At 33.7% G+C, this 26,853-nt stretch overlaps 2 protein-coding genes across 4 annotated transcripts in view; one reads left to right on the forward strand and one right to left on the reverse strand.

The window, feature by feature from the left end:
• LOC129231536 (RNA binding protein fox-1 homolog 3-like) overlaps nt 1-26,853 on the reverse strand; it is a 191,263-nt gene that overhangs the window by 58,567 nt on the left and 105,843 nt on the right. For 2 of the 3 annotated variants that reach the window (XM_054865899.1, XM_054865890.1), the window contains exon 2: nt 11,847-11,999. In XM_054865899.1, the coding sequence (XP_054721874.1) occupies nt 11,847-11,999 (153 nt within the window). Of the gene's footprint in view, nt 1-810; nt 865-11,834; nt 12,000-26,853 lie in introns of all 3 variants that reach the window. The other variant, XM_054865881.1, reaches the window with a different exon arrangement.
• On the forward strand, nt 4,612-6,805 carry LOC129231554 (tigger transposable element-derived protein 6-like). The gene is given in 2 exon segments (XM_054865911.1): nt 4,612-5,618; nt 5,620-6,805. Coding segments are annotated over 2 exon segments (600 nt in total). The 5' UTR covers nt 4,612-5,099; the 3' UTR covers nt 5,701-6,805.

Here is a 26,853-nt window from a genome sequence, read left to right on the forward strand (position 1 = left end):
AGTGCCACGACAGCCCATGTGTATGAGGGCTAATGTCTACCGTCCCTACTCTCAGTCTTCCTGACCAAGGGCTCTGGGGTGCTAGGCAGATGTTCCGGTTAGGTGGTCAGCCGAATGCGGAACCCCCAAGGTTTAGTTCTCATGCACATTTGGTACATCCCACTGAAGGGATGAGTCGACCATGCCCGACCCGGGAATAGAACCCAGGCTTGCGGCATGGCAGTGCGAAGCACTACCACTGGGCCACTGGGCTCCTTGTCTTCATCACAGGATTTTAATTGCAAAATATAATTATGAGTTTTCCACATTACATGGTTCAGAAATGGGAAAAATAAATAACTTAAAACTTATGATTGCATAAAAACTGGGTGATGGAAAAAATTCTGATTGAATACTTGAAATCAGCCTCAAAAATTACCTTTAGGAACACTAGCCTCACAAAACTGCTTTACACAGTCCATTTCTATAAAGTGCCTGAATTATGATGCTTTCTTATAACAATTAGTTCATTATTCAAATTTACATTGATTTCTTCATCTTAAAAAAAAATCAGGGTTAAAGAAGAAGGAAGGAAAAGCAGAAGTTATGTGCAGGGATGCTAGAGAGGGTTAGTTTCTATAAGCAGGTGTGGATACTTACACACAGGCAGATTGGCTAAGGACGCAAGTGTTGTGATCAAAGCCAGAAAACAGTACTTCAACACTTATTTAAAGTTAATGTGACAGGAATTAGATGTTTGGTATTAGATGACCATCCACCTTCCCCCAACCAACATTTAAGGAGAAAATTGAAGAAGAAAATGCTACATACCCTATATAGTTGACACCAAAGTGCATCATGATCAATTGGAGACTTCTCTTTGTGCTTAGGAGAGAACACACAGATCAAACATTTTGTTTTAATTTTGATATTTGTTTATCTATTCAATTTTTCTATGGTAAACATAACCAAACAAATAATTCAAAATAATAGAATAGGATTTGTTCACTCTTTTAAGTGGTGTATTCAAGGTGCTGCTAAAACAATGGGGGGAAAAAGTTGAATAACATACTCAATTTTTAAACGAAACAATTTTTGAAAAAAATTAAATTATACAAAACTTTGAAATGAAAATAAAATTTGAATAGTGAAGTACGTGTTTTCAAGCTTTGCAATTCATGCACAATTTAAAGCTGTGAATTTCAACAAATAGGTTACAAAAAGTACATGAAACATTGAAAATTACCATAGAACTATCAATTTTTTCTCTGTTTTTATTTTACATGATGCCTGTTTCAACATCGCTACAATATTTGTATGAATAAAATTCTTCTTTCGTCTTTTGTAATTATTTTATGAATCTGTGTGACCCTGGCTCAAGATGAGGCTGCCAGGGTTTAAAGAATAAATAGAATTTTACAAAACATTCCATTGCTAAACAATGAAAGGAAGAGAAATACACGCAAAATAGTCAGTAATTATATTCAGAGTTAGCTTATCTATCAGAAAAACAAAATTATAAAGACTTGTGAGTCATTACTTCTATAGCCTTCGTATAAATTTTAGCAAATTTTGCACCATGAAAATCATACCAGACAATTTGGGAACATTTCAATGTGTAATATATTTATAAAGTAACAATAACAAACACCTAAATCATTCTTACAACTTCTGCTAACTTAAAAAAAAAAAAGGCCAGTATTTTACGACTGTTTAAATTGCTATTCATTTCAATGACCTCCATACCATATTATCCGTCATGCCGCAAAATTCGGGGGTCATCAAGTTTTTAATAACACTTGCCTGGTCTGTTCCGGCATTCTGGGAAAAATCGAGGTTAGGAAAAAATTAATGCTATAAAAAACATATGTTCAGTTTAAAAATGTACGTTCTATGCATAACTTATTAATATTAATAAACAGTTTAATTTTGTAAAAATATTTACTAACAATGTCACTTGTGTTTTTAACAAGAAAAATATTTTTTAGTAACAAATAATTTCATAAAAATTAAATTAAAAACTAAGAAAGCAAACATTTAAGCAAAGTTACCGCCCCTAAACCAGTGCTAAAGAATTTACCATAGCTCTTCAATCAATAAAAATTAAACTTACCTCTTTAAAAGGAAACTAAAATAATTTATTTAAAAAAAATTATGAACAAATTGCAGTAACAATTGCTTCTGAATTTATTACTATATTGGCATATAATTAAATCCATTAATAATAATGACCTACCATAAATAACAATCATATTATATGCAATACACGTTTTTTTTAAAAAGAATGTTACTTTCGGAATTTATTCATTTATTTCCAAATAGTGGTTTGCTTTGAGATTGGAATTGAATGGGGAAATTTACTTCTGTTTTGTTTCAAAATAAACCTTAAATTACCTGGCATGCCGGAAAATTCGAATTTCCCAGTATGCTGGCCAACCTCACATTTTCGGGCTAGCCGGATAGTGCAGGGTAATACAGTAATAAGTTAACCAATATCAATTTCAGTAATAAAACTAGCTTTACCAAAAATAATATGACAAAAGGAATAAACAAAAAAAAAAAAAAAAAAAAAAAACTGCAATTCGTTTCAAACATCTGGCAAAATCCTGATGTTTTTGTAGGATGCACCCCCCTCCCCCCACTAAACTGACATCTTTAGCATTGAAAAGGGCTTTCTGCTCCAATATATGAGTAGCTTAAAAAAAAAAAAAAAAAAAAAAAAATATATATATATATATATATATATATATATATATATATATATATATATATATATATATATATATATACATATATGAAAGTTATATGACAAGCCAAAAACAAAAAATGTGGGGGGGGGGGGGGGACATCCCATTTCGAGTTAAAATTTGACACTTTCATTGAAATATGCTTAAATGAAGCTTGCAGTACATTGGAAGAATTGTTTCTAGATACATATTATAGTAGCAAAATAATAGTTTGTTATTTATGAGTGTAGAGGTGAAAAATAGAAAGATTTTTATTATTTGCACAGTACAACGTTATTTAACAACAACCTAATTTTTAGTCTTGCTTCATAATTTTCATTTTGATTAAATTAAAACAAAAAACTAAATATATATATATATATATATATATAAATTTCTTTTCAAATAAAAGTCAATATAAATGCCTGATTCTTTTTTTAAAAAGTGGTTAAACCCCTTACCCCCCCCCCCCCCAAAAAAAAAGTTACTGGATTTTTTTGGCCTGGCTAAAAACCCAACAGCCCTGTTGCCAACATATTGTCTTCTGAAGAGGGTATTTTGCAAGGCATACTCAAGAGTAAGTCTGTGAAATCCTTTGGTTTATCTGCTCATTTCAGGAAAAGTTTGCTTCTTTGAATGCATAAGTGCGTGCATTGGAGTTTGCCAGTATACCGCGTTGGCAGAAAAATAAACAAATGCTAATACAAAAACGATAACACACATTTACGCACATTTTAGACTAACTCATTCTCTTCCTCAGAGGGTTTAAAAATGCTTTTACCATAAATTTACCTTTGATTTTTTTAAAATAAATTATTCAGGCACATTTTCAAAAAACAAGAATAAATATAATTGGTATACTCTATTTTTATTAACTGAAATAAAATAATAGAGCTTCCATGTGTGTGTTTTATTTTAAAGTAAGATGTATTTTTCCCAGAATTTTTTCGAATTTGTAGCCCTGAAAGCAAAATTCTAGACAATGTTTGAGGTGTTAGTTGGAGGGGAGGTTTTAGGGTTCTCCTCTCAGAAATGCTTCAAAATGTGAAGTCTAAAATACAATAGTCGGATATTTTTGGCAAAGTTAGGGAAAAAAATGGTGTTCACGTGCTCTTTCCGGCAAATTTTTTGAAACAAAAGTTCTAAAAACATCATTTAAAAGATGTTCAACGAAATCTCCTGAATTTTTTTCTGAAATTGTAGCTCTACAAATACAATTCTAGATGAACTTTGTGATTTTTGGGGGATGTTTCGAGGACTCTCCTCTCGGAAATTTTCCGAATCTAGAATCTCCAAATCATGATTGTAGACTTTTTGGTACCGTTCACCAGTCTTTTTTTTTGTTAACAACTAGAACTATGTTAGTCAACTTTGTGTACTAGTTCCAAGAATTCAATTTCAAATGATCTTAGATAATGTAAAAGGGAAAAGGGGTGCGCAGGTAATTCTCCGGAAATGTTCAAATTTAGCTATAAAAATGCCATTCCAGCCTATTTGATCATGCTAGGAGGAGGGCAATTTCAAGGGCCTCTCCCTGGAAGTTTTCTAAATTGAGGTCTTTAAAACACAAATGTCGACCATTTTTGGTTATACAGTAAAACCTCGCTACAACGCTATCCGATACAACGATAAATCCCTCTACAACGATAATATTTCGTGGTCCCGGTGAACTCGCATAGGAATTAATGTTATCCTACTCTCAATGTTGCGATATTCTCTACAGCAATAAACCCCTGTAAAGCGATGTTTTTTAAAGTTTTCAACCCCTCTTTATTAAGATAATTTGGTTTTCAAGTACAGTAAAATCCTGAAAGTAACCCCTCCTATTTTCAAAAAAAAAAAAAAACTTAAAACTTTATTTTGTCTTTAAAAATGGTTAGCTCTAAGTTTCGCGCTACATTTTAAAGAATGCGTTTCCAAAATGGTGTCGAGCTGGAGATAGTTTATTTTCACAAGTCAAAGCAAAAATGCACCTTCCAAAATAAATAAAAAAGCAGTACAATCGATTAATTTTCTTTTGCAACACATATGAACAAAAAGAAAAGGCGCCCTTGTATCAAAAGGCGTCTAGCCCAAAGGAATAAAGAGCTGAAACCGTCCTTCCTCCTCCCCTGAGATTGTTCTTTTATTTTGTTTAAACCACAGTGTTTTTTTTTTTTTCTTTTTTGGGAAAAGAAAACATGCACATGGAGAGGAAAACTAAACATCTAAAAATGCTTGCCAAGTAAAAAAACAGAAAATGTTCTTTTTTTTTTTTTTTTTGAGTGAGTGGCAAATGAAGATGATCCGAAAAGGTGTAACATTCCCATCTGATTGCGTCATCACTGTCACATGATCGACGAAAACGAAAGATTTTATTTTATCCACTAGTGTATATATATATTTTTCCCTAAGATGGCAGGGAGAAAGCAAATTTCATTTCAAGATAAACTCAACGTCATCAGCAATATTGATGATGGAATGAAGCAGGTTGATGCAGCTAAGAAATATGGATTATCTCAATCTACAGTTGCAACGTTCCTCAAGAAGAGGAAACATATTGAAGATTCTGTGAGATCAAATTCAGTTAATCCCAAGCGAAAACGACTAAAAGTCGTGACAAATGAAAACATTGATGCTGCCGTCCTGAAGTGGTTTCAAGTGATGAGGGCAACAAATATCCCAATAAATGGACCCTTGTTATGTGCACAAGCACGGAAATATGCAGCAATGCTATGGAACGAAACTTTTAAAGCTAGCAATGGTTGGCTAATGCATTTTCGGGATCGCCACGGAATCACTTTCCAGGAAATTCACGGAGAGAAAAAATCTGCTCCGATGAATGAGGCAAATGCCTGGAGGCAAGAGAAGATGAAAGATATTCTTCAAAAGTATGCACCAGAAGACATTTATAACACTGATGAAGCTGGGCTGTTTTTTCAACTCCTCCCTGATAGAACATTGGCGTTTAAGGGTGAAAAGTGTCACGGCGGGAAGAAATCGAAACAAAGATTGACTGTTGTTCTGTGTGCCAATAGTACAGGAACACATAAAATTCAATCTCTTGTTATCGGCAAATCTTTGAAGCCAAGGTGCTTCAAGAATGTGAGAAGTCTTCCTGTGGAATATAAAGCCAATAAAAAGGCTTGGATGACGTCTAAATTTTTTTCTGAATGGTTGCTGAAGTTAGATAAGGAAATGAAGAAGAGGAAGAAAAAAATTGCATTGTTGATGGATAATTGCTCCGCTCACACTTCAATTCCAAAACTACAATGCGTTGAATTTTTTTTTTTTTTTTTTTCGGCCAACTGCACTTCCATATTGCAGCCACTCGACATGAGCATAATTAAATGTTTTAAAGGATACTATAGGAAACCTTTGGTAGAATCGATACTTCTGGGGATTGAAACTAAAGTGGAAGACCCTTTAAAAGCTGTAAATGTTAAGGACGCATGTGACTTTATTGCTGGAAGTTGGTGGGCAGTAACAGAGAAAACCATTCTGAATTGTTGGAAAAAGGCCGGTTTAGGTGTCTTAGAAGATAAAATGATATCTAATTGTGATGAAAATTCCTCAGACTGTGATATTTTATATGATCAGGAAATAGTTTTGAATCTCCAAACATCTGTGTCCCAACTCGAGGAAAAAACGGGCAAAAAATATGGAGTGAACGTGGAGGATTATTTGACAGCGGATGATGATCTTACTGTTTTCGCAGGAGTTACTGATGAAGAAATTCTCTCTGAAATTACTGGTTAGATGGAACATAGTGGAGAAGAAGATGATGATGATGATAATACGAGTCCTTCACAATCCTTATTGTCGACCCAGGAAAGCACTTCAATCAGTCAAATCTCTGCGGACATTTTTTTTCCAAGTCTTCCATCCACAAACGAGGATCATTTTCGTGCTTTGGACTCAATGTATACCTTGTTGGTTGACTTAACAGTCAAAAAAGCGGCCAAACAAACAAAAATATTTTATTTTTTTCAATAAAAACGGATTTGAGGTATGTTTACGAGCTTATTTTCGGAATTTATTTCAATTGATAGTAATATTTAATCATAATTAACACCTTGCCAATAAATGTATTACAAATATACTATATATAAAAACATTTACACCTAGGTAATGCATATACTATAACATTTAAGTAAAAAAAAACCTTATGCATTATCAAAATATATAGGCCCTCGATATAACAATATATCCCTCTACAACAATATATTTCTTTGGTCCCCAAAATATCGTTATAGCGAGGGTTTACTGTATTAGGGAATGAGATGGCATTCACGAACAATCTGGATTTTTTTAAAACATTCGTCTTAAAAAAATGTTTTAGACAATCTTTAATGGTGTTGTTGGTGGAGGGGGGGGGGGGGAGTGGAGATGTTCAAAGTTAACTTTCTAACATATTGTTTATCGGAAAATCGTATTTTTTTTCTTTCTAGGAAAAAAAGGTTTTGCGATTTTTCTACTTTTGTGCATTTTTGGACATACGTTTTGGGGGGAGGGGTTACCCCCCCCATATAGTTACGCCACTAACGTCGCTCCACTAAGTGCATCGCTGCATCTGTTGGACGAAAACAGACTGTTTTATTATTATTTATATTTAGTTTACTTTAATTTAAAATGCAAATTTTTGATAAGACCCCGACCCCCAACCCTTTTTTTTTTCATTTAAATCTTTAAATATGTTTTCCAAATTTTTAAAGTTATTTTTAAAATAAGGACGCTAAGAAAATTCATTTCTAAAATTGCTTTAAATTGGAAAAAAAAAAAAAAATCTTAATTTGTTTTTAAAATATTGATTTATCATTATGTAAGAATAAGTTTTTAATAGTGAAAGAAGAGATTTGCTAACAACCGATTTTAATTTTATATTTACATACTACCTGCCCATATAATTACCTGTTTTGCACATCAAATCAGTTTTAACAGAAATTTGCTAACTTATAACAGTACATTCTTATTATGTATTGCATAAGATTTAAAAAGATCTAAAATTTCAGGAACTTCTGTTATTGTTAAATTTTGGCATTCGTATGAATAGTGTTAAGGAATAAAAATAAATAAATAGTTTAATTTAATTATAATATCATTATTAAAAAAACGTCAATAATGTATAATGAAGAGCTTCAAGACAATAACTAATATTACTTAGAATTTGCATTATAATTTTGTTGATTTTAAGTTGATTATTAGAGCATTTCAAACTTGATTTTGACCACATTTTGTAAAAAAATAGATTTATAATTTTGAAAATACATTCAAGTTTTTGAAAAAAAAAACATATTTCTGTAATTCAGCACCCCTTGGAGACGACCAGTTTCAAAAGCCAGAGGCGGTTTTCACATCCAAATACACCTCTGTTTGTGACATTACAATCTTGTGTGTGTGTGTGGGAAGGGGAAAAATAAAAGGACCTCTAGATTCATGGTATAAAACTCTACTTCAAAAATGAATTATGTTCATGCTTATGTTTAAAAGTTAAATAAAATTTCTTTTGAATTAAACAACACTGAGTACTATTTATTGTTTGCATTTATCAAACATTAAGACAAAAAGCAAATACAAATTTATGCAATCATTTCTACTTCATATTTCGAAGTAACAGTGATATCAGTTCTTAAACTAAATAAATACTACTGAGGATGGCTTAGATCCCACATTTAGGAGCATAGCATAGTAGTCCGGTCAATTTAGACAATGGAAATAACAAAAATTCCGGGAAAGCTAAACTTTTGTAGAGACCTTGGGTTTAGCATTACAAATAAAGTGCCAAAAGCCCCCGTGGATCCCATGTGCGCTAAAAAAGTTATTCGGAGTCAAAGGTCAAAATTTTAGGTTTTTTGGATTTTTCTCAAAAACGGTAAGTTTTATCGAAAAGTACCTCAGACCAAAGTTGTAGATCTCAAAATTCTCTATAAAAATGGTCGTTATGATTTTTATCTCCAAGACCAAACCATTTCCCAGATCTTGCGTACTCTCAAAAGACAGCCAGTCACTTACAGAATCCCCTATACTCGCATGGCCTTGAATAACATCTGGCTATTCTAGTCCGTGTGCCGTCGTTCACATACCCAGGGGTGCCCAACCCACTAAGGGCATGGGCGCACCCCTTAATATCGCGGAGCCCCCTCAAAAGCAAGAGCTCCCCTCCAAAAATTGAGAAAAATACCCCTCAAAACAACCCTCCTAAAAATTTCGATGGCGCAGTCTGGGCCATGACCCCTTCTAGGTGGGCTGACGTACATGCTTCTTTTAGAGTTAAACGTGCAATTCGAGTGAATAAACGTATTTATTACAAGTGTCTACCGTTTGTGCTGATCAATATTTAAGAAAAATGTCACAATTTTGCTTTATTTGCAACAAACTTTTGACTGAAAGGTGAAACTGTTGTGCTGGGCAGTCGTGGAATGCCAACATAATCGATGCAAATGTCGGGAGAAGTTAATAATTATTTATAAGAATGCTGATTATTTAAGAAGTCAAAAGTCCGTTACAATTCGCGTGGATTGCAGAAAATCATACACCCGGAAAAGTTCAATCTCTGCAGCAACGTGAGGATTTAATTCCAAGGCCAAATACTTCAAAAGTAAGTCGTCCTCGTACTGTAGCACGATTAAGTGAATTTGAATCCAGCTTTTGTTTTCAAAAACACTGCTTATTTTGTGGCTGTGAAGCGGATGAGGAAGCTGAGAAGAAGAAAGCGCAGAATTATCGCAGAAATATTCATAAAGCAGCGACTAAATCATGCTCAACATTAAAACGTGCAAGGGCAGCTTTCTTGGTACACCTCCGAACGATCTTTAGCTAATTTTAAAAGGGATTCTTTGAATGCAAGTGTAGAAAATTTAAGAATTTTTCTGCGATAATTCTGCGTTTTGTTCTTCACAGTCTCTTCATCCTCTTCCTCGCCACAAAAGAAGCAGTGTTTTTTACAAAAAAACCTGGATTCATATTCACTTAATACCTCTCTAGTACGAGGTTGACTTACTTTTGAGGTACTGGATATGTTCATTAGGGTGGATTGAAAAAAATCAAAATCTGATAAACGCTAAGTAATAACCAGGAAAAGTTGCCTTTTGTAGACATATTTGGTTATGGGCAAAAGGATTTCGACCGCAAAAATAATCTTGAAGTGAAGTTGATCATAAATGCATAAAAACTGGAAAAAGTTACTGTATTTTACACATGCGTTGAAACTTGAATTTGACCAATATAGTGTGAGAATTGATTAACACAGTGTTGCTTCGTACCGAGAGAAAAAACATTAGAAGTTATGATTTGTAAAAGTTTGCTTTCATATTAATTAATTCTTACATAGATACGGAAAAAAAGAGCAAGAAAAGCATTTCTTATCTAGTAAAAAAAAATGTTAATTCTCCACTTAGCCCATAACTTTGGCTCAAAATGTCAAATTTACCCATGATAGAGAACAAAGGTTAAGTACAAAAATTTTTAAAAAATAAATGTGACTTGCAACAGCCCACATACGTCACCCTTTAAAACAAAAGACGTTGCTAAAGAAACTTAATTGGTTTTGAGCCCTCAAACTGTAACCACATTGATTACAATAAAGCATAAGTCTGGCGTGTGAGTTGAACTATTTTACTTCTCATAATTTTCAGTCTTGATTGAAATTGTGGCTTGATGGTATTGTGGCTTAATATTTCCAGATTCTAATCTGAATCGAATAAATCCATCCCTTTTGATTAGACAACAAACTGTACCTGACACTTCTTTTATTTTACTTATCGTCTCGCTGCTTTAGTATGACATGTGAGGTTTTGAAAGCCATACTACTCAGTAGGTACGCCATCAAGCAATTTCTTTCAAAGTTTTATCGAAAGTCCCCTTTTTGAAAGAGGGAGCTGCCGAGTTTTACCAGTTCTGCTTATCAATGAGCTCATAGTATTCTCTCAGCTTCAAAATTGAAATCTGGAATTATAAATGTTCTTTGTCCTTCTTCGAACTGATTGTCGTAATCCGTCTCGAAACAAGTTCTCTGATGATCATCCACAATACCTAGTGTTATATTTTTTAGATTCTCAAAGTAACCAATTTGCAGAACAAGAGCTGATGATCCAAATGTAATACGATGACAAGTTTGAAGAATTCGATTGTACAGCGAAAATTTACAATTCCAGATTTCAACTTGAGTTCTTTGATAAGCAGACGTGGGAAAACTCAGATCATCTTCTTAAAAAAGGAATATCAGATAAAACTTTAAAAGAAATGGTGCTTGATTGCATAACTATTGAATTATATGATTTCCTATACCTCACGTTATACTAAAGAAGTGAGACGACGCGCAAAATTAGATGAAAAAGCGTCAACCACAGTTTGTTGTCTAATCAAGACAGATGGATTTTAGAATCTAGAAATCTTAACTAAAATGTATCACTAAGGCCAAACATTGTCTGGAGTCAAGATAATAATGCGACTCGCCAGCCAAACTATGTTTTATTGTATGGAATGTAGTTGCAGTTTCAGAGCTCAAAAAACATTTAAAGGGGCAGGGGTTGTTTAGAGGGGTATTTTTTTTTCTGTTTTTAGAGAAGGCTCTTGTTTTTGAGGGGGGGGGAGGGGCTCCACGATATTGAGGGGTGCGCTCATGCCCTTAGTGGGTTGGGCACCTTCGGGTACGTGAACGATGCCACACGGATTAGAATAGCCAGATGTTATTCAAGGCCTTGCGAGCAGAGGGGATTCTGTAAGTGACTGGCTGTCTTTTGAGAGTACGCAATATCTGGGAAATGGTTTGGTCTTGGAGATAAAAATCATAAGGACCATTTTTATAGAGAATTTTGAGATCTACAACTTTGGTCTGAGGTACTTTTCGATAAAACTTACCGTTTTTGAGAAAAATCCAAAAAACCTAAAATTTTGACCTTTGACCCCGAATAACTTTTTTAGCGCACATGGAATCGACGGGGACTTTTGGCATTTTATTTGTAATGCTAAACCCAAGGTCTCTACAAAAATTTAGCTTTCCCGGAATTTTTGTCATTTGATCACTATTTTTATGTCTAAATTGACCGGGCTATAGTGGAAAAAAACTGAGAGTAATATATAAAAGGAAGAAAAACAAAAGAAGTAATTAATAATGAATTACAGTTGTGAAGATCACAACATTCAAAATACCTGAAAACTTACAGTTTGCTGCTCAATTCCATTAGCTGTTATAATTGAAGGTGGAAAGAGAGGGCTGTCTTTAGGATCAGTTGAGTGTGATTGATTAGGCTGAGTCTGTTCAGTACTTGGTGAGTATGAGGGGTAGGCTGGAGCGAGTTGAGGGGAAACCATATGCTGGAAAAATAAATTAATTAATTAACAGTGAAAATGATAAAAAAAGCATACTTCATATATAAGTGATCCCTTCATATAGCATTATTTTTTGCAACACCTATTGGCAGATACCATTACAATAAGAATTCTGATGCTCAATTTCCCCACCAGATGGATGCACCTAGGCTATTCTATGTGAAACTGTACTAAGACTTTAATTTTGCTAAGAGCATCCCAAACCAAATGAATACTGAAAGGGATTTTTTACATGCCACATAATCACATGACATGGAAGGATGCTATTGATTTTCATCATCTAGAAAATCCACCAGTTGGAGCCAGGATTGAACCTGCGCCTTTGGGTGTAAAAGACCAGCATCAAACCACTACACCACTCTGTCAGCATAGTGGTTAGAAATTTTTTTTAAGGCTTCACAATATACAAATGGATTTTTTTTTTCTTTTAATATGCGACATATTTTAAGTTTCACCATGTCCCTTGACATAAACACACACATTTAGTAGCTGTTTTGAGCAATAGTGGAGGGATACAGGGCTGGAAAATTTTTGATTCATGACAGTTTTCAAAACTTTTAAACTTTCCTCGGTTGTCACACCAAAAACTAAAAAATCTGTAATTTAACAATTATTGTAATTAGCATAACCAGCATTATTGACATTTGAAACTGCATTAATGAGATGGTTAACACAAGAATATAATAAAATTACATTGACACAAGTTTGAATTTTCCATATGTATATGAATGGGGATTGCATTAACTTTTTCCATTGCTAACAAAACTTAAGTGACAAAGAATTGAAATAAAATTATATAAAAATAAATACATTAAAAATTTCATATTTCTTGAAAAATATAACATTTTTTTCAACCTACTGCAGTAGCTACAATAGTTTGTATTTACTGCAAAAAACAAATATGACAGCAAATCCTGTGATTTAAATAGGGGTCTTTCTTAAGAGGATTTAAAAGCTTAAATAAATTTCAGAGATGGTGAAGGGATAAAATTTCCCCTCCCGTGTTGATTTGATGAAACAAACCTCAGTAGCTTTCAAAAGTTGTTTTATTCTTCATGTCTTTTCAATTAAAGTTATATCAAGCAATTATTAAACATAAAATATGATTCATAATTGCTTGAACTTGTTTGATTGAAGTTATTCCATTGAAATTTGTATAATGTTAAGATAATTAATTTTTATGATGTCAACTAAAATACTCATGATTTTGTCCTCATCAACATTGGTTTTTGAGTTTTCAACAGTTTAAACCAGGTTGTCAGTGAGAACCACTTTTTGACACCTGTCACCTCAAAAAGCCAACCCTAGATGGGCGGAAGGAAAAAAGTTCATAAATGCCAAGAAATCATTCAGGGATGCCCTTCCCAGGGATGATGGTACACCACCCAAGAATGAGACCAAAAAACGCTTTAAAATTATCCCCCTGAAAATTTTCAATGCTGCAGTATGAGCCATGAACTTATCGTGGGCACTCCTGAATTTATCAAATCAAAATTCTAAATATGAAAGTGAATTAGACATAATAAATAAACAACTTAAGGCGCAAAATAAGTATATTATCTTGGGAATCAAATTAGAAGAAAATTTGTGGGGAATAACACAAACCATACTTCTAGACATTGACTATTACATTTATTTAAAACTCAATGAAATGGTGCCGCCGGTTTACTGAAATAAGATCATGATCATAAACGAAATAATTTGAAAATAAAAACAATTGAAAAGAATGAAAGATTCCTACCCATATTTCATAATTGAGTTGAAACCACTCAGAAGCAAGTTCTTGTTTCAATTGTTCAATCCATGGTTCAATCAATAAGTTGGGTACGATTTGGCTTCCCATAAAGCCGAATACATCATGTTTTTGAATAAAATGACAAAAGAAAAAAAAACTTTCATGCAACCAATTTGTAATAACTGGGTTGAATATTTTTATAATTCATTTTCTTTCCAATGCATTAGCTTATCTTGATACAACAAACGCAGTCATACTTCTAAATAAACTTTTCAATTTATTTTTCACTACAACTTCGATCGGATCTCTAGAATTTATTCTAAGCCAACTTTACTTTTTATTATTATTATTTTTTCCAAGCACGATTTTTATTTGCTAACAATTCATAAATACATGCAGCCGGAACCGAGGGGGAAAAGGGTAAAAAAGACTGACAGAAGAGATGTTTTGATAAAACTTGAATCAGGTTGCTTGCAAAACATTTAAGGGTTGCCGTAAAATTCCACAGTATCCTTACTGTAGATGCTAAAAATTTAGCTCGATGGTGCTCCAGACCAAATTCGCAACTCCAACAAACTATAGAGGAGGCTGCAGCCACTGTCTAATGGGGAATGAAAAGGGTAAAACAAACGCACGCCGTAACGTATAAATTGTTAGTAAATGACAGAAATTTTTGTTCGTATAAAAGACTTTTTTGTTCTTCATTCTCCTGCAAAGATTTTTCAAAGTCATTTGGTTATTTTGAATCATGTAGAAAGAGATGAGAATTCAAAAAGTATTACGAAAGTATAAAATTCGCAACTCCAGAGCTCGAATACGCTACCTAGCGGATATTCACAAAACTGCCGAAAAAACTAAAACACTGCGTTCCACTTGTTCATTTTGGGCAAAACAAGCAGTTTGTTATGTGTATTTTTTTATTTGCGTAATTCATCATTTCGAATCGTCATCCGCAACAGCGTAACATCAAAAATATCTGATATAAACTGTGAGTACATTTTATTTATCTTGTTCTGAGTGAATTTGAATAAATATCAGTTTTTCAATTCGATGAAAAAAAGCGGACTTAACAACATTGACTGGACACTTGGGCCATGCTGAAAAATTACTCTTTTCCTTCACCTAATTCCACATAAATGATTTAAATAACCTTTGTTACTACAGCATCCAACTGAAATGGACAGTATGCAAATAAATTTTCTTGAAAATATTTATCGCAGAACAGATTGAAAAATCCAGAAAGAACGTTAAGAACTTGAACAATAAAAAATAAAAGTTTGGAATTTTTATCGCTAAAATATCGCGCCAACTTCATTCATGGCCCGACTGAATGCGCTGGCGCTTACCAGGCCTTGACAATTTTTGACTTTCTTGTGTTAAACCGGGGCAACTATTTCTGCACTTGAACATGGCCACACTAGATGGAAAAACCTCAAAACTTCATATTTGCCCATTCTGACCGCAAGGAGGCGCCACAAGCCACGGTTGCATCCACCAATCAACGACAAGTTTCAAAGTTTGTTTATTTTAATTAATAAATGGAACATGTAACAAACATCAATATTTCGCAAGATGCTCAGAAATATATCGTAAAAACCAATTCGAATCGAATTAGTAAAGTTATTTAGCTGATTATTTAATGCGTAAATGGTGGATCTAAAGTTGGTTAGGCAATTTCTTTTAATTTAATTTTACATGTTCATTTATAGCTTGCGTATCATTTGATGGATGATTTTACGCTTAATAGAGAAACATAATTATTCAGGGGATTATTTTTTAGGTATAACTTTGATATACCCCCCCAAAAATTACGCGCCAAATCTGGCACTCCCTACGAACTTTTTAGGGTTGCTGTTTATTATTTTGGTGTTGCCAATTTAGGTTTTTTCAGCTTTTAGGTTTTTGCTGTTGCCAAATTTAGTATTTTCTTGTATTTTGTACAATTTTTTGAGTGATTTTTTTTTTTTTTTTGAAAGTTTTGTGGCAACAATTTTTGGATTTCATATATGTTTTAGCGCCATTTCATTCATTCGCCATTTCTTTGTGAAGTGATCAAGCAGATTCTGATTTGCTGTATTTTGCCGCAAATCTGGTTGTATTTTCCAGTTATATTTTTTTTCTATTAATTATTTTTATCTTTTAGCTTTCAACATGCCTACTGTATATAGTGTTGTTGAAAACCAGGTATTTTGCGCCAACGCCAAAAACAGGTATTTTGCTTTGCGAGGAAAAAAAGTCGGAAAGAATTACGGTAACCGGGTCGCGGTGATAAATATTTCATTCTATCATCCCGCTACCTTACCTTGCCGACGGATCAACGTTGGTAACCTTACACCAAATCTTATTCGCTTTTCGTTTGGCCAATCAACCATTGCAGAGTTCACTACACAAAATTGCAATGTATTTGTTTCATAAATCTTTTTTTTTTAATTCCATAGAATAAGATTTTTAATTTTCTCAAAGTTTTTTTTCCAGAAAATGGCAACATATATTGCGTTTCTTCAATTTTTAGATCTTCGAAACATTTTATAAAAATTTACATCGCAGAATGTTTGTCACTATTTTCAGTTGGATTTAAAAATCAATTATTCATATCTTTGGATACGTTTTTGGAATTTGTTCACAATGAGTAATTTCCTTCGTATTTTAGTGTTCCATCTTTGATTTAATTCATTACTTATTGCAATAACTTAGTCAGTAAGTTTGAACTAAAATGTTAGTTATGATAATGTTCTCTGAATGGATCTTTTGATTTGATTTAACTTATTTAGTAGATCGTTTTAAATTTTAATTGAACATTAAATCTACGTAAGAGCTTTTTCTATATACTTAACAAACTATTACAGACTAATGTCGTTTTTTTTTATCAAACTTTAAATGTACTTAAATTTGGTAGAAATGTATGTTTCATTTTAATGTTTTTTAGGAAATTAAACATAAAAGGTAACATTATTTTTGTCATGAACCATTTCGTTTTATGCGGTTTATATTCCCACGCACATTATGTTAACATGCTGGAAAACGTTACATCTCACTTCTCTTTGCTGCAAACTTAATTTTAAAATAAGAAAAGCAATAAAATTCTTTAAAAAAATAGGCTTAATAATATATTTCTGCATATTTTCATCAATTACAAAAGGAAATGTTTTTGAGCAATCACGATTGCTTATTGTTCTCATTTGACTGTTTTGATGTCCTATCTTTTTATTTTCCCACCGCCACCCTCCGTACCCTGTCACCGTCGACCGGCTCCTCACGATGCTGCTCCTATAGCGAAAGCCGTCTCCAGGTTGCATCCATGTCCTACACACACCCGCATACATACACAACTACACACACACACGCGCGCACGCACACACACATACACACAACTACCCACACATTCATGCCTGCACACTGACACAAACACATATGCCTACACACATACATACACATACCCCCCCCCCCACACACACATACACACATTCATATACACAACTACCCACACACTTATGCCAGCACACAGACAAACACACATGCCTACACACACATACACATACCCCTACACACAAACACACATACCCCCACACACAAACACACACGCCTACATACACACACTTGTGATTGCGAAAAACATAATTTGAATTCAAAATGTCAAAATTCAAATTAATATTTTTTTTTATTACTTTTTTTTTGATTCCTTACGGCTATAATCAAAGAAAGGAGAAAGTTAATAAACAGTTCTAGTTACCAAGGTGATAGTTGGAGCTATTCAAAGCTCCACCCCTTTTCTTTAAGTCTATTCCCATTGGATGATTTCCTTTGTTTACAATGTAGTACTTTGTTTACATTGAGTCTTAGGTGCCAAATTTGGCTGTTTTTGAAAACATACGCCAACGCGACCCGGTTACCGTAATTTTCCCAAAAGTCGCCAAATTTCCGATTTGGGGGGGTATATCAAAGTAGTTCCATTTTTTATTTTAATGAACTTTTAGATCTTGTTTCTAGGGCTTATCGCTTCGCTTACAAGTCTTTGAAAAAGACAAAATAGTTTATGGTATCGCCAAATAAATACTTCATATGTAACTTGAAGTTCCCCGACAATAAATAAAATTGAAACTAATCGCCAGATTAAAAAATGTTCCGCTACGTACCTATCACGAAAAATCCCCCCCCCCCGCCCCACACTTTTTTTTTATTTTAAGAAATGCTAGATATTTAGAGTTGCTCCTAATGCTATACTATTAGAATAAGATTACAAAAATTTGTAAGCAGATCTTAGATTCCTGCGGATACTTGACGGTCTACTGTGTATGTGTATTTTATTTTTCCAACAGAAAATGCATATCCTAATTTTCGCCTAACTTGGCGATCAAATTTCCTGCAAAGTTTCTAGTTCAAAGCTCCTTTCTCATTCATGCTTAAAGTGTAGAAAATAGTTTTTTATGACGAATTCAATGTTTACAGGATTTTTACATCGTTAAATATTTTAATTTTCTTATAAGTACAGTAAATTTGCGATACTTCGAAGTCCGATAAATCGAATATTACTATAACTCGAAATTTTTATCAAGTCTTGACAACTTAGTCTTTAATTCTATTCTAATTATTCTGAATAACTCGAAGTTAACTTCTTTCAACTCGAAGTTTTTTCCAAGATTACTCGAAATTATTTCGAAAGAACGAAAAAAAGAAAAAGAAAAAAAAAGAAGTGACTGTGGGAGAATAATTATTTCACCTTCACTTGCAATCCGAATTTGAAACGAATGAAGATGTGCACATTTCCTGAAGTAGAATCAGCTCTACTCAAGCGGTTCCAGCATGCTTTTGATTTTTTTCTATCAATACATTTGATTAAACTGTGCATATTGTGCTAAAAAACTTAAGTTCTGTAATTTTGTCTGTTATATGTACATATTAATTAAAGTATTCGATGGTTTTTAATATTAAAATATCAAAAACTAAAACTATCGTTGAGTCAAACTTTCGATAAGTCGAAGTTTTCCGTCGGTCTTTTTACATTCGAGCTATCGCAAATCGAATGTATGTTTAAAAATATCATAGAAATGGCAAGTAAAAAAAAATCATTTCATTGTTTTGCTTTTGCAACGACAAAATAAATTTTGTACGGAACTCTCCCCTGCTAGAATTTTACAAAATATCAACAGTGTTGATATTTTGTAAAAATATCTGTTCCCCATTTTTTTTTAAAATTAGTTTCACAAATTCATGTGTAGATATTTGAGGAGTTTCTTTCCCTATTGCATGTATTTGTTAAATGTTAAAAATAAATTTTAAAAAATAATAATAATTTGAATTTTGGCTGCTTGATGAGTTCGAATTATGTTATTCACGATCATGAATTGCGATAGGATCCTACTCGTTGGGTTTCTTGTTTCTACAAATGGAATGAAATTGAAATGACCAAGAAATTTGCACCCGTCATAATATGACTGTTGATTTTTTAGAATAGGTAATACGAGGCCGTAAGAAAGATAAATATTTTATGGCCGAATCTGACCTTTATCATAAAAATTATTTACTGCGTGAACACTTTATAACAATTGAAAAATATATTGAAGTAATAGCACCTGGGATGCTATTGGTAAGGTGGGAGCCTGGGGGTGGGGATAGAACCTGAGCTAAAGTGAACGCTCTCCGGTCTGTGCGCCTTCCGATGTGTGTGTGTACTCCCAAACCTGTTTTTGTGCGGACTTTTTTTTTGTGTAGTTTATAAAAATTATTTATAAAACGAGCGAAAATTATTTATCAAACGAGTGCTTGGTAGTATCATCAAGGGTCGACAGGGGCATCCGATGGGAAGTCACTGTGACTTTCCAAAAATTTCTTAATTCGGGAAATTTTTCGGGAGTCGGCAAAATTATCATCGCTTGGTTTATTTTGATTTCGTTTAAATATAATATTTTGGGTATTTTCTACGTGAGACTTTTTTTATGCAATCCCTATCCACCGCATAAAAAATATTTTTTAACTCAGTTGCGAAAACTTTTTAAAGCTACTGGTGAAGTTTCAAGCATTTTTTTTACACGATTTTTTTATGCGGTCCCTATTCACCGCATAAAAAGAGGATTGGGTGTATATATATACATTTTTTTAATGCTCAAAGCGTGTGAAGCAACAGGGTCGTTTCCGAAATTTTAAGGTTTTTTTTTTTTTTGAAAGAACATTTTTAAAATCATAGGTTTTGATCATTTTTTAAAATAACTTGACCAAGTTTAATATTTAAAAAAAAATGCATTAATCGGTGCGCTTTCATTGTTTACGCTTCTGCCGATGACATCACAAATGATGAAATGCCATTCACTGATGCCACTCACAGAGCACAATATTCAATAAGTTTCTTTACTCACAAGTGTTGGCAACTATATGATTGATAGTAAGCGTAGAGTGCAATATGTAATTCGCTTCTTGATCATCATAACGTAGAAACGCGGTAGACAGATGCGTCAAAGTACATCATTTGTGACGTCATAAAGACCACGCCTTATTTTCAAAATCAGACATTTGAAAAAATTAATTAAAAACTAAGCTTCGGGAAAATGAAAGTTTTTTCTAGCTCCATGTTATTTTTATTTATTTTTTTGATTATGCTATGAATTTCCTTTTGTAAGAAAAAAAATTTGCACTTTTTCGAAATAGCTCTTGTGCACTAAGCGTTTGTGCATCTCTATGCGTATTGTGCACTAATATGCTACTAAAATCTACACTAAAGTTATTATAACATGAGATGTGCTAAAAATGGAAGGGGAAATAGATAAATGACATTATTTTGGTGTCCGTACAATATTGGTGCGAGAACCACGGACCCGTCGTAGAACAATGTATTAGTCACACTCTGATTTTAAATGTTTTTAAAATTACGTTAATGGTTCATTTTCTTAAATTGCCATCATATTTTTAACTTTTCTATTGTTCATCTCATTTGAAAAAGAATATTCCCAACCAGGCCAGTCAAGTGGGGATATCACGGTGGGGAGGAGGCAATTATGACACCCCTAAATTTTACAAACATACTAAAATTAGGCATTTTGCTCGTATTTTGTTGTTTTTTCCCCTACACAAAACCTTTGCCCCCCCCCCCCCCCCGCGAATTTTTAAATGTCGGGCCTGTTCGTACGTTTTTAATTAGATTCTGTTCGTTGTAAAATATATACTACATTACGAGCGAGAAGAATGGCAATTGTTAACGTAAATTCCTATACCCCCCCCCCCTCTAATCCCCATCAGGGTCAAAAGGGGCAATGAATGACCCTCTCAAGTTTTGAAAAATGAATGTATTTACAGATTGTGGAACGTGTTTTTTTTTTTCGATGTAATTTATTGAGCAGAAAAAATTCGCATGTAAATGAGCATGCAAAATTAGAAATGAGGGCTGCCTGCCATATATTATCAATCTTAGAACTGTTGTATCCAAAAAGGAAACCCCAGGGGATTTTCAATAAAAAGTTTGAAAAAATATATTAAGAATTACGCATTAATATTAAAAAAAAAATCATGTGTTTTCTGTGTTTAGTTAAAATTTTTTATTACACGTAATTTTTGATATGATATTAAAATAACAATAAGAAATGCTCTTCACCTTTGTAATACAATGTTTATTCAGCACTTTTTCTCTTCATTCCTTCTTTTGAAATTAAAATTTTCGTCAAATGACGTACGCCCGATAATAAGTCGAGAAATCACGTATTCACAGATGCCAAAGCGCCAACGCTCACAATCACGCCAAGTGAAAACAAAAACAGGAGTAGCCAGTGGCGCCCTCTTTGTTGCCATGAGTTTCAGCGATTGCCACGGCTGTTAAGTATTCAGTGGGGCCATGCTTCATTACTTGATTCGCAACTCCAGCGCTCGAATACGCTACCTTGCGGTGATTTACAAGACTGCCGAAAAAACTAAAACATTGCCACATTGCGTTCCACGTGTGTCTGTTGACGTAAACACAGGCAGTTTGTTCTGAGTATTTATTAACGCAATCAATGTGTCTCAAGATTGTTTTCAGCTACAGAAATTGTTTCGTTCCTTAGTAGTATTCCCGAGCTTCTCAAAATAATGTTAGTTTTTCTTATTTCCTTCTAAAACTTGAGTTGATTGAGAAATGGTGAAAGCTGTTAACACAAGAAAACTCTGGATTAACAAACTTGTATAATGTTATACCAGGTAAAATTTTTTATTGTTTTGTGTAAATTTGTAAGAATATGGGTTTTTTTTTTAAATCTTAAATTAATTTAACTAACCATATTTTACTGCAGCATTTAGTAGGAATGGACAAAATGCAAAATATTTTCTTGAATATATTATCGTAGATCAAAATGAAAAATGTTTAACCGAGAAAGAATTTACTTTATTGCTTTTATTTTCAGCTGAAAGGTTTCGCCAAATTTGTTTAGGGTTATAGTTTTAGTATTGTGCGAGCAAAGTAACCTTGGCGAGATTACGCATGTTAGTTGAACCATTTTTAATTTTTATTATGAGTGGAATAAAATGGTAGAAAGATTACAGAACTCGATAAGTAAAAAGAAATAATGCTGGATCAACTGAAAAGAAAACTGCCACCATATATCCGCGAGAATTTTGTTGATAATTTGCATAGCATGACATAATTAAATCATACCTCAGAAATTAGAAACATCGAAACAGAAAAATTTTAAATTAACCGATTCGGGAATTTGAGAGAAATAACTCAGCTAAAAATGCAAAACAATAAGCGCTAGCCAAGCAAGGCAAAGAAGTATCATCTTCTTTTGATGATAATTCGTAATGTCATATTAAATTTTCTAGCATTAATTGTTATTCTTTTCAGGTCACAATTATTATTTAGTTTTATCAAGAATTGATAAATATCGAATTCAACATCGTGGAAATGGCTGCTTAGAACTACGAAGTTTGCTTTAATATTTGACGTTTTAGTAACGCTTCTTGAATTCTCATTTCTTTCTACGTGGGTTAGAATATCAACAAGACTTTGAAAATTAATTTTAAAAGAATAAAACGAAAAAATCATGCATACGAACAAAATTTACTAGTCTTATTAGCATTTTCTTCGTTACCACGTGCGTTTGTTTTACCTTTTTCGATTGCCATTGGAAAATGGCTACAGTGCCTCCTATAGTTCGTTGGAGTTGCGAATGAACGATTAAAAAAAAAAAAAAAAAAAAAAACATGTTGTTTTGAAAATTGGCACACACGTACAAGATGGGCTCCTGATGAACATACTAAAAGTCCCCGGTGGTAGGGGGAGCTCGCAGCGCCACCTACGATTTTAGGTGTGTTTTTTCAGTTTTCGTCTTATATCTCAAAAACTATTTACTTACGAACAAAATTGTTGTTTGATGAATTAAAGAGCGTAAAATTATCTTTAAAAAGCTTTATTTAGTTTTTATTGTAGCTATAATAGTTTCTAAGGTATTAAATTTCAAAGTTTGTGAATTTTTGAAAAACTGACCATTTTTTTGCTCTTTCCTATTTTTGGAGCCACATGAGTGATTGATTTGATGTAATTCTTTTCTCTTTTCAGTCTGAAGTAGTGAAGGTCATTATGGTGATTTGATTTCTTGAAACTGGAAAGCAGATGAGGGTACTTTAAGTCCCCGGTGGTAGGGAAGGAGCTCGCACGACCATCTTGAAATTAAAGTGCGTGTTTTCAGTTTTTGTCTTATATCTCAAAAACTATTTACTTGCAAACAAAATTGTTATTTGATGAATTGAATAACGTAAAATTATCTTCAAAAAGCTTTTTTTAACTTTTATTGTATCTATAATAGTTGACGAGAAATTCAATTTCAAAGTTAGGGAATTTTCGGAAAACAGATCATTTTTCTGCTCTTTTCTATTTTTGGAGCCTCTCGATCTCTATACATGGATGAAGCGGTTTCTCGTAACCCTGAAACTCGTGTCTGAAATTTTATTGTTGTTTGTGCGCTTAAGTATGTTGATTTTTTTCATTCAGTAGTACTTATAAAAACTTGTAACAAAGTTATTAAATCTTTGTAGGTAAATTCGGTTTAAAATCATGACTTCTCACAAAACGATCGGATTATGCACTTAAAAAAAAAAAAAATCATTTAAATAAAGGGCAGTTGTAGGCGGAAGATCTTTTTTGTTGAAATTAGCACTAGAGACTTTGATAAATAAGATGCAACTTTCAAAACAGCCCGACCAAGCCCAACACCCATTTAAAAAGCTTTCTTTATTTCTAAATCAAGGCGAAAAGCCTCTAAAAATCTGCCGTAGCAAGTTTTCTTAATTTTTTTTTTACAAAAAAAAAAAAAAAAAAAAAAAAAAAAAAAAAAAAATAAATAAATAAATAAATAAATAAATAAAAATATTTACTTTGATATATAATTAGCACAAAGCACTGACATTTCTTTATCCCGTTAAATTAATTTGGTTCAACTCCGTTCATTTATAAAGTCACAAAAAAAAACCTACATTGAAACGTAATAATTAAGCTGAAACGTAACAAAAAAGCGAGAATTCTTATAGAAATCTCATCTTTTACCAAGGCTATGAGCAGTTGTACATGACTCAAGTTTCCAAAACAGGTGCGATCGATGCACCGGTTAGTCAAATATCATAGAATAAATTTTCAAAAAATCGGGTCAATTTTTAATTTTGGACTTTTGGCCAGGATTTTCAAGCAAGTACTCTACTGTGTGCCGGAACGCTAGGAGACGGCAATTATATTTTTTCGCTTTTACGTATTCAACACAAAATGACCGTTTTGTCTTTTGAACACTTTTCAACGCCTTCTGGATTTCAGAGCACAACAAATAATCGTCATATTGGTGTTCTAGTGTTCTGGCATTAGACTTTCACTTGGCATCGAATTACACTTTTTTGCACGTTACATAGCCCATTTTAATCCGTCCGTAGCAATTGTCCACCAGTGTAGTTATAAATTCGCACATACTCTTTGGGCCAAAAGGGTCAGGAAACCAATTGCTTTCTCTTATGTCACGCTCAAAACTTATCTTTAAAGTAAATGATGTACATACAATTTTTTAGGTGAATAGTAACTGTAATAAATATATCTATCGTCCTAATCAGAAAATGTAAAACTAGAAAGGCTTTTTTTATTTTTAGGCATATTTTATAGATTTTTTAATTCATACTATCTCGGGAACCGAGAGAGGCTCTAGTGGCGGAATTTGGGTGACTCAGTGGTAGGGTCAGATGCAAGAAGGGGTTCATGATCCCTCCCCCCTTAAACCGTCGACAATAGTATCCATCTACATTGCGTTCAAACACTTTATGAATAAAATGTAAACAATTTCAGTAGCCTTTTCAAGTATACTAACCATTTTTGAAAGTAAATATTTGAAATACTACTTCTTTTCATTGCTTATGAAATTTGTAACGTGCTTGACTCATTCCTGGCCGATTTGGTATTATTATTATTATTTTTTGTCACCCAAGCAGTTTCAGAAATTTTTCGTACCCAAAACCGCAGGTTAGTTTATGGGCCGGGGGGCATTCTTTAGAATGACTTCCCACCCCATCAAATAGTTAAATTAAATTCATAATTATTCCTATAAAAAATTAACTATTTTCTGAATTGCATAAATAAAGCTTTTAATTTGCTATGTTTCAAAAACAAAAAACATATTTGAACAAAATTGCTTTTTGGTGAGACAATCATAGCCACTGAACTGGGAAACATGATACGCTAAAGGGGAAAGAATACAAGTAGCCCACTTGACTCTCTCATTTTGAATTCAGATGTAGAAAACTAATATTGCGATTCGTCAGTTGATGCAACTGTCGCTTTAATCGAAATAGCAAATTTTGACTTGTTGAAATTATGATTAAGGCTTAGAATTAAAAAAAATCTTAAAATGTTTTTACAAAAATTGTATCCTCATTCGCTGTAAATTCAGTACGGATTTTTCCCGTAAAATTCACTGGTTGTTTGGATCCTAAAAAATATGAAAACACTTTCGTGAGAAGTTGGTCATGAAAATTTTTACGAGGGACTCCTTCCGTCATTTTCCACCATCAAAGCGCAGCCAGATTTTATCCTCTCTCTCTATTTCTTAGAGTGTATGCGCGTGGGGTAGGGGAGTCAAAACAGTTCCGACATGAATATAAAATATCTATTAGGATTGTAAAAATGTCTCAAAACAAATGTTCTAGAGAGGGAATAATCCCCAGTCCCCTTTTTTGCTGCGCTCCTGCCCAGACTCAAAGGGCAGATTCAGATTCTGGTTTTGGAGAAGGTCATTCTCAGAGAGGGGAGGAGGGGTCAAAATGCAATATTTGGGCAAAATAGTGCGCCTGGTGTAAAATTTCCGAAAAATAAGCCCCCCAAAACATTGATTTAGGCTATATTTGGTCGTTTAACGGGCGGGGGTCATAACCCCCCCTCTGAATCCATGCCTGCTAGTGTGCCCCCCACCTCCAGAAATTATCCCTGGATCTGCCTGCCACTCATGGCTTAATGGCAGATCCTAGAGGCGAAGTTTCCACAGGATGTTACATTCAGAGCATTTATATTGTGAATGGATGAGATGAGATCAAAAAACTCTGCGCTTACCTGAGGCAACAATGGAAACCCAAAGAGTCCCAAATTCTGCCTGTCCAGCAATCGCGGGAACACGGCACTAGGTATCGCCGCCATGCTGGGTGACCGCGTTCAAGAAAGAATAAAAAAAGAAAAATAGAAGCACGCTTCCAAGAACGGGACACCGCTTGAAAAAGCGACGAGCTCGACACAGAGCAGAAACGGACCGCTCGTTCTGCTTGTTTTGTTCTTTTGCCTGATTGTCCACGAACGGACTACAAGTACATCATCCTCATCTTCTTCCTGCGCGACAGGCAATCAAGTGAAGGATAACGTTTCGAAGGCCTCCGATGGAAGGAAAGAGCACCAGTAAGGCAGGATCCGTTGTCTAAACGAAAATGCTCTCCGGCAATTTAAAAATAGACCTCCCTGCCAAGGGGTTTATAAATACTTGACACACGCGCCTGGTATTTACCAGCAGCATATGCCCCCCCCCCCCAGTCCTCTTTCTGGAGGAAGGAAAAAAATGACGCCGTTTAGCAAGCAGCATGGTGAGAAAAGATGCCTTGCACGTCACCAAACGACATGTCTCATCCCTGTTTGTT

Source organism: Uloborus diversus, chromosome 1, assembly GCF_026930045.1.
Source record: "Uloborus diversus isolate 005 chromosome 1, Udiv.v.3.1, whole genome shotgun sequence".
NCBI classification, from domain to species: domain Eukaryota; kingdom Metazoa; phylum Arthropoda; class Arachnida; order Araneae; family Uloboridae; genus Uloborus; species Uloborus diversus.